The sequence below is a fragment of the Pipra filicauda genome, unplaced genomic scaffold, assembly GCF_003945595.2.
Source record: "Pipra filicauda isolate LSUMZ 115617 unplaced genomic scaffold, ASM394559v2 scaffold112_size3218982_pilon, whole genome shotgun sequence".
NCBI lineage: Eukaryota > Metazoa > Chordata > Aves > Passeriformes > Pipridae > Pipra > Pipra filicauda.
Genome location: NW_024103574.1, coordinates 1,543,580 through 1,555,749, shown reverse-complemented (window position 1 = coordinate 1,555,749; position 12,170 = coordinate 1,543,580). Strand labels below are relative to the sequence as shown.

At 48.7% G+C, this 12,170-nt stretch overlaps 1 protein-coding gene across 2 annotated transcripts; it reads left to right on the top strand.

Annotated features, from left to right (window-relative positions):
* Nucleotides 1-716: 716 nt before the first annotated feature.
* Nucleotides 717-11,396, top strand: GFI1 (growth factor independent 1 transcriptional repressor). Of its 2 annotated transcripts, XM_039383076.1 has the most exons (7): nt 717-1,051; nt 1,254-1,475; nt 1,684-1,890; nt 6,569-6,984; nt 7,074-7,211; nt 8,782-8,947; nt 11,010-11,396. In XM_039383076.1, exons 2-7 carry the CDS (start codon nt 1,361-1,363, stop codon nt 11,186-11,188), a joined length of 1,221 nt encoding a protein of 406 aa, XP_039239010.1. In that variant the 5' UTR covers nt 717-1,051; nt 1,254-1,360; the 3' UTR covers nt 11,189-11,396. The 2 variants fall into 2 exon arrangements, with proteins under 2 accessions (XP_039239010.1, XP_027568777.1); XM_027712976.2 differs by having other exon boundaries at nt 717-1,475.
* The last annotated feature ends 774 nt before the right edge of the window (nt 11,397-12,170 follow it).

Sequence of the window (12,170 nt, the reverse complement as noted above, 5' to 3'; positions counted from 1 at the left end):
GAGAGCGCTTTGATTTCTCGCCCTGCTCCGCGCGGGCCCCCTCGCTGCCAGCCCCCACTCAAGGATGAACCCAGGCGCAGGTGGATCTGGGCAGCAACGCTCCCACCCGGCCACCCGGCCCCGTGCCCGTGGGCGGCGCCTCCCCGGCGGCGAGGAGCGACCCGGCCCCCGCCGGGCGCGGACGGGCCGGTGCTTCGCGGCACAGCCGGGGAGGGCACCTGCGGGGCAGCTCTTGCGCCCCGCCAACGGGTTGGGCCCCTTCCCTCTTTTCCCCGTTCGCAAACCTGAGACCGCTAACGGGAGAGGGGGGAAAAAGGTGAAGCCACCCCCTTAAAGAACCCAACGAACGTGGATTAAATTCGTTATTTGCAAAGTGTCAAGTGTAATGGCAGAGGCGGCCCGGTACTGGACGAGTTCCAGTGAACCTCTCTCCTGTCTTACTCCGAGGAGCCGGCTCAGGGCAGCTCTCGTTAACCTGGTCCCTGGCCCCCCTTGACTCCACGACTCCCCCGCAGGGTCCCCAGGAGGTTTCCCACCTCGCCTCCTCTCCCCGCCCCGGCTTTCAGTGCCCGCAGCTGCAAGGTGTCGCGGCGCCGACAGCTGCGAGCTTCAGGAAAGATTCCGTTTTGTTCGTTTTCGCGTTGTCGTGGTTCGCGCGGGATGAGTGAATCAGTCCCTCCGACAGGAACAGCCCCTCAAGCGCCAGGTTTACGCTGCCGAGTTTGTAACGACTCTGCCGCCCGCCCCGATAGCAACCGCGCGCTGACCAGCCCGTTCAGGGTGGCGGGGACTGATAAGCAGTTTCTGGGGAAGAGAGATTTGTTGGCGCCGCTTCTGCTGCGGCGCCGGCTTGGGGACCAGCACGGAGGCGCGGTGCGCCCGGTGGGCCGACCGCGGACGCGCTCCCGCGGAGGGACGGGGCTGCACCCGACCGCGACCCCCAGCTCCCTCAGCCCCCCTCGTCCAACGAACGGTGCCCGGCTACTGCTGTTGCCTGTTCCCCGCGATCTGGCTGCGACCGACGGGCTGCCGGGGCGGCCCCAAGGCCCTGGTGGGGAGGGTGGAAAGGCGTTGGCCGGGGGCGGTGGGAGGCTGAGTTAGTTGCGCTCAGGGAAGGGGGGGCGAGTCGAGCGGGGCCGGGGGCGGCGGCCGGAGCCACCTGCGCGCCGCCACCTGGCGCACCGCCCCCGACGAGCGGCCCCTCCCGGCCGGCGCCCCCGGCCCTCACCGGCGGGATCGCCGCCTCCCCGCAGGTCGCCTCCTCGCCGCCGCCCCGCAGGAGACTCGGGGGTGACACTCGCCGCCGCGCCCGGCGCCTGGAGAGGGAGTGCGGCCGTGCCGGCCGTGGCAGCACCCCACCATGCCGAGGTCCTTCCTAGTGAAGAGCAAGAAAGCGCACAGCTACCACCAACCCCGCTCCGCCGACGAGGACTACAGCCTGCAGCTGGAGACGGTGCTAGCCCAGATCTGTGCAGGTAGGAGTCTGCCCGCCTGCCCCGCATCACCCCGCTGCTCACGGCACCGGCCGGTCCTGTGCAGCCCCCGCGGGACGCCGGAGGGGCTGATGCGGGGTTTTAGAGCGTCCGACATCAAACCTTGGTGGGAGCGAGACCGCCGCGGGAGGTGGCTGGCTCCCACCATGGACCCGCACTGATGAGCCCCCTCGCCCCTTTTGCCCTGCAGACAGCAAGATCCCCGAGGACACGGAGCTGTGCCGCACTGCCCCGCCCGATCCGGAGACTTCCCAAGGACGCTTCTCCCCGGAATCCCACCTTACCGAGGCTGCCGATGGCACCTCCGAGTCAGTGCCCAGCTGCGAGGGCAGCGTCTGTGACAGGGTGTCCGAGTTCGAGGATTTCTGGAGACCTCCCTCGCCCTCCGTCTCTCCAGGTAGGACCGGGGCGAGCATCGCCCAGCGGGGGTCCGGCTGCATGTCAGCGTCCGTGTGCCGTGGGGCGTGCAGCATGTATTTCGTGGTTGGTGGCCGCCGCCGAAAACGAGTACAAGGGACAGATTTGCCTGTCTCTTTTTTATTATTATTCTCTTCCCCCCACAGATTTGCCAGAATCTGTTCCTTCCACTCGTTTTCGGGTTACATCTTTCGGGTTGCTTTCCCAGCCCGTGTCCCGCTGCTCCTTCAGCAGGCTGTAGAAAAGTTGTCATGACATCGGGTGTTGATTTTTTTGTTTGTGATTAATTGTTAAAAGCAGGTCGGTTATGTTTTTAAGGGTCCCGGCATTTTCGTACAGGGTCCTGCCTACACGGAGCTTATAAGTTTTTTAAGACAGTACAAATTTCTGCTAGGCAGTCTATATACCTGTAGCAAACAACGTTGATTTTGTGTTTTTTACTACCTGCTAGACATCTTCCCCAACCCCCTTTCACGTTATTTCTTGACTCTTACCTATAAAAAGGATCTCTCTCTCTCTCTTCCCGCCCCCCTCTCTTTTGGTGGTTTTTTTTTGGATTGGGGTTTTTTGTTTGTTTATTTTTCTTTTCCATAAACGCATTTGTAAAAACCAGAGGAAAATAATGATGGTCAGATTTAAACACCCCAAATCCAGGAAACTCACACTTATGGCTGTAGTGCCTGTCTCTGGCTCCCTTGTCCTGCCTTTGATGTGGTTGAAGCAGTGGGAAATGCTGTCCCCAGCCTGGCGCAAATACTTATCTCGTTTAAAAATACAGTGGTGTCATTTTATAACAAAAATACGTGCGTATATAAAACTATTTTTTATTGCTTCGATTAAAAAGTGACAGCTGGAAAAAAGAACAATTTCTGTCTCAATGAAGGAGAGATTGTGTCAGGTTTACCAAGTGACAGCAGAAACCAGCAAACGAATACTTAGTCCTGGTTCACCACCAGGTTTTCCTACTTTGTCTTTATAGTGTCCTCGCATATCAGTGGCTGATTGTAATCATGTGGGTTTGCATTTTTAAAGCCTCATCTTCTTTTAAGAGTCCTAAGCCCCTTTGAAGGAACATTTAAAATGCTGCCCAGCATCATCACAGCCAGCCACGGGACAGTTTCAGTCTGTGCAAATGACAGACCAGACCAAATGCAACAATGCAACAGTCTCTCTTCTGATAATATTTCTGCACAAAGTGTAGCCATGTGGGTAATTTTTTTTCTAATGAATTTGTCCTGCTTCTCCTTTCCCAAATAATTACAATTTCTGCACAGGAAACAGACCGTTTTCACGTGTTGTATAAAGGCAGATGTAAAGTGGAGCAGGTATTTACCAGGTCTACTCTGCCTTTTCTTCCCCACTCATTTCTTCCCTGACAGTGGGATTCACTAGCTCCCAGCCAATCATCCAGCTATCCCGGGAAAATAGCTTTGCAAAATGCAGGTGACATCCCCAGATCAAGATTTTTTGAATTGTAGGGGGGTGCGGTTCTGGGATTGTCTGATCCCATTCATAGGAGGACCGGGAAGGTAAGGAACTCCCAAGAAGTGTAAGAACTTTATTGAATGAATCTCAGTGCATTGAGACAGGTGCTGTTACGTTAATGATGAAGACAGTGGCAGCAGGATTAGATAGTTAGGCTTCCTCCCTCAGCTCCCTCCAAAGCCCTCTGCCTTCCAGCTGCTTTGTCAGATTCAGTGCAAAGCTGGAATTTGTGTCTAGGTCACTTCTCTAAGATGCCCTGGTGAGAGACTGTATTCCTGTGATTGTGTTTGGATGAGGCACAGTTTTTGTGTTTTGCCAGGTAGAGCAGATGAGAAATGATGATATTAAGTCATGCTCAGAGCAGGCATGGTGAGCAGTACGATGACCCCCTTATCTCTGAATATAGGTGTAGGTTGCACTTCAGTATGCAGTGAAATCCGTATTTCACTTTTGGTTTTGAGTGCTGTGCTGCTGATCTAGGTGGGCATACAGCATATAGACACGCTACCTTTTAACTCTCTAATACACTGTTGACTCCATTAGTGCAAATCACTTTGCTATTTAACCTCACTTTCTGTGTGTGTCTCTAATCACACACGTTTGCATATACAGAAGGTGCATGGGAGCTCCTGCAGCAGTGTATTAGTAAGTCCTGATGAGTCTCTTGATGTTCCAGTCTTGAAAGGAGACTTGTACTGGGTATAATGGGCAGAAAGTGGTGTTTTGTGCTCTAAGAGGACACTTGAATCTTTCTTTGCTATGCATATCAGCCATTTAAGGTTGAGTTTATCTTGCCTTCAAAAAAGAACATTGATTTTTTTTTCTCCCAGAAGTAGTCTATATAAAGGCTGCACAGAATTTCTAGGAAAATGAGGGAGAATCTTTGTCTCCCTCCCTGCTTCCCCCTAGATGCTGTGGAGTGGAGGAGAGGCAGACACAAAAGTACCTTGCAGTGTGGCAGAGAAGGGTTTGGAGGTTGCTTTTACACTGGGTACAGGGCTTGGATGGCTTGAGTATAACGTGAGTGACTCCCCTGCACTTGTGCTTGAGAGGGCTCCAAAGCATGCGAGGTGATGGAAGGAACATCGCACGCAAACTGATCTGTGGTGCAGTGTTCACCGTCTACTGTATTGCCAATTCCAAGGGCTCAGAAATCAGGTCAGCCTTCCCTCTCCTCTCACTCAATGAGCTGGCTTAGAAATCAAGCTTGTAAGTAATACCTTATGGATATTTGGTTCTAGTGTTGAAAAATTGAGGGTTTATGTTTTCATACTTTTCTTTAATGTTTGGACTAGAAGTTGGCTTTAAGGGGGGGGGGAAAGGTTAAAACAAGAACAAGCAAACAAAAAAGCTGAAGGCCTGATGAAATCATGCCGTTTTAAGAGCTGGGACTTTAAAATAGTTTTTAATTTTGTGGTAAAATTGCAAGAGATGGCAACACTGAAACTGGTTGCAAAGACACAAGATAGATGATGTGACACTGACCGCAACTTTGCAGTCAGTGCAGAACAGGAAAAATCATGCTCAGCACCATGTCAGCTAATTTGATTTCATCGCTCTGTTCAGATGTCCCAGTTGGTATGTGTGCATATATATCCAACCAAAAGACTGCTAATTTCAATGGAAGAATTTGAGACTGTTAACGTCTGAAATTACGTAAAAGATAGGAAACAGTCATGTCATTCAAAGCTCAGTTTTCACCTGATTTCTCACTCCCTTCTGTAACCTCTCAGTGACCATTTGCCTATCCAAATGGATAGCCTAACACATCATTCCTTCCTTCCCTAGTCCACCCCTGGTTATCTTGTTTTACCGAAGGCTGAGAAGGCCATGGGAGCTGTGAAGCTGACAGGAGGGAGAAAAAGTAGGAGAGCAATTGTGGGTGGACAAGATTTTGGTTAAGAGGCGTTAATCTGGAAGCCCAAGTTGTAAGCAGTGCCAATATCTCTATGAAGGCATTGGTGTTTCAGCAGTTAACTGATTCATCTTTTCCTTGGTTCACTAAAACATTTGTCCAGTGGAGACATTTGACTCTCCCAATGCTGCTGTGCGTTGTGATGAGAAGTGAAAGCAGTGCACCTCAGCCATTAATCAGCATCTCTGGTAGACACGGTTGGGGTCTGGTACCTCATGCTCCATGCCCAACTGTGCTTTCCTCCATGCAAGGCTTCCTGAGCATTTGTGCCTCATCTGAAAGGCTGTGCTCCTGCCATTGTATCAGACTCTGCTATGGGCCCCCAAGTATGACTGATATTGTAGTGCCCAGTTTCTTGATCAGATGCCATTGCCCAAGATGAGCCTGTTAGAGTCAACTAAAGCCATCTAAGCTTGTCTTGGTGGAAGTTTGCTTTGATTATCACTGGTAGGAAAATGTTAATTGTGTCTTCAGTTTTTAATGTGGCTTATACTGATGACTTTACAAAGCTCTGTGTTGTGGGTGGACTCAATTTCTTCACATGGAGAACCTCAGAGCAATCTGAAACAATCATGATTGTTTTTCAGATGAGGATTGATTTTAGTTGTTCAGGATTTTTTTTTTCTGAAAAAGTGCGGCATATTATGCAAGCACCTCAGAAGCTGTTATTTATTTCAGTTATGTTGTAGTATAGTTATGGTCAGTTGTGGCATGAAGTTGAGAGACTAGATTGGGACATTAAATTGTGCAACAAGCTGCTTTTGTTGAACAGGTAAATCTTGGTACGTATTTGCTGTGTCTGGCACCTCTGTAACGCCATATTTACTATATGGATGTGTAGAATCTCTGTCAGAGCTTAAACATGGACTGCGAGCTTTGATGTCCATCTTGGGACATAGTAGATACATGTTTCTGAGAAGTTGCAGATAAAACTGTAGGAAGTTGCAGACTGAGTTGTTTAGACTGTTTGCACAGTCAGATCAGTGTGTATACACCTGGACACTCAGAAATGGAGACAGAAAAAATTAATGTCTGCTTTAAGTAATTTGGCTGGGACATCCAGTAAGTAGGTAGTACTGGATGCTCAGCCCCTAATGTGCAATGTAAAATGTCCTCCCATGAGAGATGAAAGGGCAGCCTCAGTGTGCAGTACAGGGGTCTGCCTCTGGGCATAAGTCTGAGTGCTGAGACTGTTCTGCCCCGTGATAGTGTCTGGATCATGAAGCACGCTAATTCCCATGCCCTTGTGTTTCCACAGCCTCGGAGAGATCTGTGTGTCCATCCCTAGATGAAGCGCCCCCTTTCTCGGTGCCCTTCAAACCATACATGTGGAACAGCCTGGGTGGCTCTGAGCTGAGGCACCTTGTGCAAAGCTACAGGCCCTGCCCAACGCTGGAGCGAACCTCAACGCTGGGGCTCTTCTGCGACCGAGGCTCTGAGCCTGCCCTGTATGGCACTGAGTGTGGCTCTTCCCTTGGACTGTATGGTGACTTCAGCTCCCCGGGCACGGGGCTGTTTGAGCGCTCGCCGGCAGCAGCTCCTGGACTCTATGCCGAAACACAGCCTGGGCTGCAGCAGGAGAAGGGGCCAGGTGGCATCAAAGTGGAGTCAGACCTCTTGTGCCGCCCATTGCTCATCAGCACTGGCTCTTACAAGTGTGTTAAGTGCAGCAAGGTAGGGGTCCCTTTCTCCCCCGCTGGTTATGACTCTTCCCCAGACCCTTCTCCCTGGTGAACCTGACCCCGTGTACTCTCCTCCCTCAGGTTTTCTCCACACCGCACGGCCTTGAGGTGCATGTGCGCCGCTCACACAGTGGCACGAGGCCCTTTGCCTGTGACATGTGTGGCAAGACCTTCGGCCATGCAGTCAGCCTGGAGCAGCACAAGGCCGTGCACTCGCAGGTGAGAGCAGGGCAGGCTGCCAGGATGAAGGTCTGGGAGCCAGGGCCAGCTGCCTTATTCACCTGGCTCTGGGGAGGACAGGAAGGCAATTGCAGGGCAAGAGTTGGGAATCTAAACTCAGGAGGGGAAGAGAACATGGTAGGGCTGCAGTTGGGCAGTTGTAGGTGAAGAATATGTGACAAGCAGAGGAAAGGGTGGGCAGCTGGTGAGCAAAGGAGCTAATCAACAAATTAAAGAACACAGGCTTTGTTTCCATTCCTCAGACTTTGCATGCATCTGTATTAAGCAATGGGCACTCTTGGCACTCCAGAGGTAACAGATTTTCACTCTCAGAGCTGGAAATTGTAATGCAGATGTGGACTTCTCTTTAACAGCTAAAGCAACTCACTGTGATTTCTTTGGATGCAGCTCTCCTCATTCTTTCTCCTCCTTCCCCCAGAACAGTGAGTCTTTCCTTGTTTGTAGTCTCTGTGTCTGTGAAGGGAACATCTGAATGACCAGTCAGGTATAGAGCACAGACTTCACCCGTCTCGACACACTCTGAGTCACACCCCAGAAGAATATGGTAGTTAATTTTGGTAGGAGGACTTGTAACATTTTCCACCTGCTGATACTGTGCCATATTTCCCCTTCCCCACCCACTTGACTTGGCAAATCTTCCTTCTTCAGACTGGCTTTTAGTGGATAGAGTTACAGCAATGTTTTTTTGCAAACTGTTTTATTTATAATTTCATGAGTGTGCAACCAGCAGAGCACACAACGAGGGGAGGTATCTCATCATCCATTAAACAATGGTGAAAAGAGCACACTGCATACTGTGTCTATGGAGGGGACAGCATTTCAGGGAGAGTGCACTAAAAGCCAAATAAAGGTGATTGTGTGAAAGCATAGAAGGAAGAGGAAGGTGCGATGGAGGTTAAGGGATGAAAAGAAGAGATGATTTGTGGTGGAGAGGAAGGAGTGTGTGAGGGAGAGGCGAGACATAAGATCTTAAAGCATTTGTTTTTATATGTTAAAGTAGTAACCTGAAAAGCTGTTTTTCCCAGGTGCTCTGCATACCTTTCACTTGAATTTTAATGGAACTACAGATAAGCAGTTAGCTGTTACCCTGCCAGCAGAACTCAGTCTGCCACAGGGATTTCCCAGGAGAGCCAGGCAGATCTTAGCACCCACTTTCCTGTGTACAGTGAAGAGGTGGCCTCTGAACAGTGCTGCAGCTGTTTGGCTTCCCAGTAGAGTGATTGCATCTCGGGCCCCTGTTAAAATGTGCAGGCAGACTGCCTGGTCCATCAGGGCTGCCCCCACCTGGCTATTCTTTCCAGCAGGAAGAGCTGTTCAATTAAATTTTTTGAGGAGCAGTGCACAGCACTGGGAGAGGATTCATTATTCTTTTTATCATGTGGTGCTATCAGGCCAGTGTTAGTGTCTCTGAAGGCCAGTTTAGCTCTCTAGAGAAGTGTAAGTGCTTGCTAAGGCAGAAGGGACAACACCGATGTGCTGCTGGGTAGTTTGTTGCTGATGGGATCATCGTTGTGGTGTAATGTGTGTGTTTGTGCTCATCTCTCTGCAGGAACGCAGCTTTGATTGTAAGATCTGTGGCAAGAGTTTTAAGAGATCTTCTACTCTGTCGACCCACCTGCTCATCCACTCGGACACCCGACCCTATCCGTGCCAGTACTGTGGGAAGCGATTCCACCAGAAATCTGATATGAAGAAACACACCTTCATTCACACAGGTCAGCCCTGCAGCTGCTGGTATTCAGCCCCAACACGAAGGCAGAGGTTTCTCTGCAGCAATCCATTCCTACTCAGCTGGGACAGTACACACACATCTCCCGGTGCTTCTCACTGCCCCGCTGCTATTCATGCTGTCTGAGCTGTACTTGGGCAAAGGAGGGTGATTTGAATGTGGTTTACTGAACAGCAGCTGCAAAACAACCCAAATCCTAGCAATCCAATCAGTGTTCTCTTAATAGGATCCACCAATGTTTATTCAAAGGGCTTTTGTGTAAGATGATTTGTAGAGTATTATATTCGTGTAGCCTTGATTTACAGCTGAGGTCCCTGGAAAATGACAGATGAATTTGATTGCAGCATTGCTTTTTGCAGGATCTACCAATTTACAATAGGAGCAACAGGAGTCTCCTCCTCTAGATCAAACACTAAACTGAAGGGCTGAGGATCCAGCTCTTAGTCTAAATATTTGTTCAGAGATTGCACTTCCACCCGGACTTTCTGAGAAATGGCTGCAGTTTGATACAAAATGGAAGGAGAGGTGCAGAGTTCTCAAGTTTCACTGTTAGTAATAAACATGGAAACTAATAAAGTGCAGGTGAATCACCAAAGGAAATTGTTTTAAAAATGTCATTCAGTGAGAAGGCAGGTTTATCAGAAATCATTAAAAGAAAATCTTGCCTTTCAGACCTGCACCGTTCACTTAAAGTAGAGGGAAATGAATGATGTGTGAGATATGGAAGAATTTATAGACATGAAATAATAGCTTTACTGGCCAAACCCAAGGTTCAGATAACAAAAATCCTTTTTCCTGATGTGTCCACTAGCAGATATCGAGGGTGAAGCCTAAAAATGGCAAATATGTAGAAAGATGGCACTATATGTGGTGCTGCTTGACTGTGACTTTTCTAGGTGATAAGCAGTGAACAATAAATGTTACTTATAAAGATTTTCCACTAGATGGTTGCTGGATGAAAATGAACTATTTAGAAGTAACACAAGTATTTCCATAATAACTTTTTCAAATGAGGCTTGATTAAGTAGAATTTCAGCCAAATTCTGAATCAGTCAAACCCATTAGTTTGTTGTGAGATCAGAAACTGTGCCTGGGCTTTTAAACTGCTAATATAAAACCAGGTCCTTAACTGAATCAGGGATTCCGTTCATATGCAGCATACACTTGTGAACTGAGACTTCAGCAAATTTTGTATTATTTTACGATTCTAAGAATCTGATCTTCAAACATCCAGAGAGTTTGTTGCTCCAGCTGAAGTCAGTGGGCTCTGCAGGTGCAAAGCCACTCTGAAAAACTGACTTGGTATTGTGGTTGGGTTCCCTTTTATTCGTTATTTGATAATAAACACAATGAAAACACACTGAGATCCTACTCCCATGGAGGCCAGTGGAGTTTTGCCACTGAGTGCTCTGTAGAAGTTCCAGAGGCTGCATTTATTCTCATTTACATTATTTGCCTTCAGGAGAACTTCAAGGCTGTGACTGCTAGCATTTCAGTGTGGGGAACAGAGAGAAGAACAGATGTTTGGATAAACCCTGCCCTTCAGGGCTCACTGAATGGCCCTAATACCTCCCTTGGGGACAGATCCCAGCTCACTGGGTTGATCTTAACAACCTCCACCTACCTATTCCCCCTGCCCCTATGCTGATGGTATAGTAATCCATGTCATGCATTCATCACTTTTCAAGGAGTTCCTCACGTTTCTAGAGCACAAAGCCAGTTTAAATTGGACAGAGCCCATGCAGCCAAATATGTTCACAAAGTGTGGTATCCTGAGAGCACTCTGTGCTTCAGACTGCTCCCAGGACTATACTGGGGTGATGGACGTGCATCCAAGTCCAGACCTGCTCAGCTGTAGTGCAGGCTCAACTAATGCTTTGAGGCTCCCAACTGCGTGTTTTTTTAAGAATGACTTCTTAGGTAATCACACAGGAATCTGTTTAATAAGCTGTAAGGCCCAGTGTGCATTTGCTGTTCGCTGTGGTCCCATGTAAGCAGCATGATGCCTCTTTCACACCCTCTCTCATTTTTCCACCTTCTACTTGCAGGTGAGAAGCCTCACAAGTGCCAGGTGTGTGGAAAAGCCTTTAGTCAGAGCTCCAACCTCATCACCCACAGTCGGAAGCACACAGGCTTCAAGCCCTTTGGCTGTGATCTGTGTGGCAAAGGCTTCCAACGAAAGGTGGATTTACGGAGACACCGGGAGACACAGCATGGCCTGAAATGAGCCTCATCTGCAATACGGAAAGCCTACAACACTATGAGAACAGACTCCCTTGGCTTCCTTGCTGGACCCAAGCCATTTCCTGAACACAAACCCTGGCATTATCTTTCTGAACAGAGCTTGAAGAGGAAAGAAGAGGACAGAGCCATGCATTGACAGCTCAACCTGAATGACTGAAAGTAGAAATTAAAGGCTGGCATTTTTCTCTTTCTTTTCTCCTCTTTGTCTCTGAAATAACACTGGAAAATAAGTCTTTTAGATATGAAGCCTTGATATTCCAAAGATGGATAAGCTACCAAATATCTGTAAGGTGGAAAATACTTCTCCCATGGCCATGATGAACCCCTTCAAGTATTCAGTAGCTTGAATCACCTTGCAGGAAAACATGGGTATAACAGTGTTTACATAGTGCAATGACAGAGAGCCATCAGCACTTGCCTTGGTTAAGTCCAGTGCTGAATGGGTTCACTCTTGGATGGTTTCCTTTCAGGACTGTGCAGTTTGACATCTTTCTGGTTTTTAAGCAAAGGTACCAGTTTGGGTCTGAGTCTGCTCTCACTTGTTCTGGTGCAAATCAGGAGCTGCATTATCAGTTATAGAGAGGCCCTTTTTGTCCTTCCAGAACTGTCTCTCTGTCCGTGCAAGGCCTGACTGCCTGAGTGTTTGAGGTATGGGGGGGTTACCTCTTCCTACATCCTGTGGGGAGAAGGAAGTTTGTGAAAAGACCACTGGAAAAGCCAAAGCACAGAATTATGCCTTAGAACTAGAAACCAGTCCAACAAGTGATCCTGCCTGAGAAAGGCGGGAGCACAAGGAAGGCACAGACTTTCTGTCCAGAACCATTACAGGCTTCTGCACTCTGGGCTTGTTCTAATAACTGGAAAATAGCTACTCAATAGCATCATTTGTATATTTGGTTTTGGTTTTTTAATTTTTAGAGGGAAACTTTCTGAGGTGGGCAGGAATTATTATAAAAGTATAATTG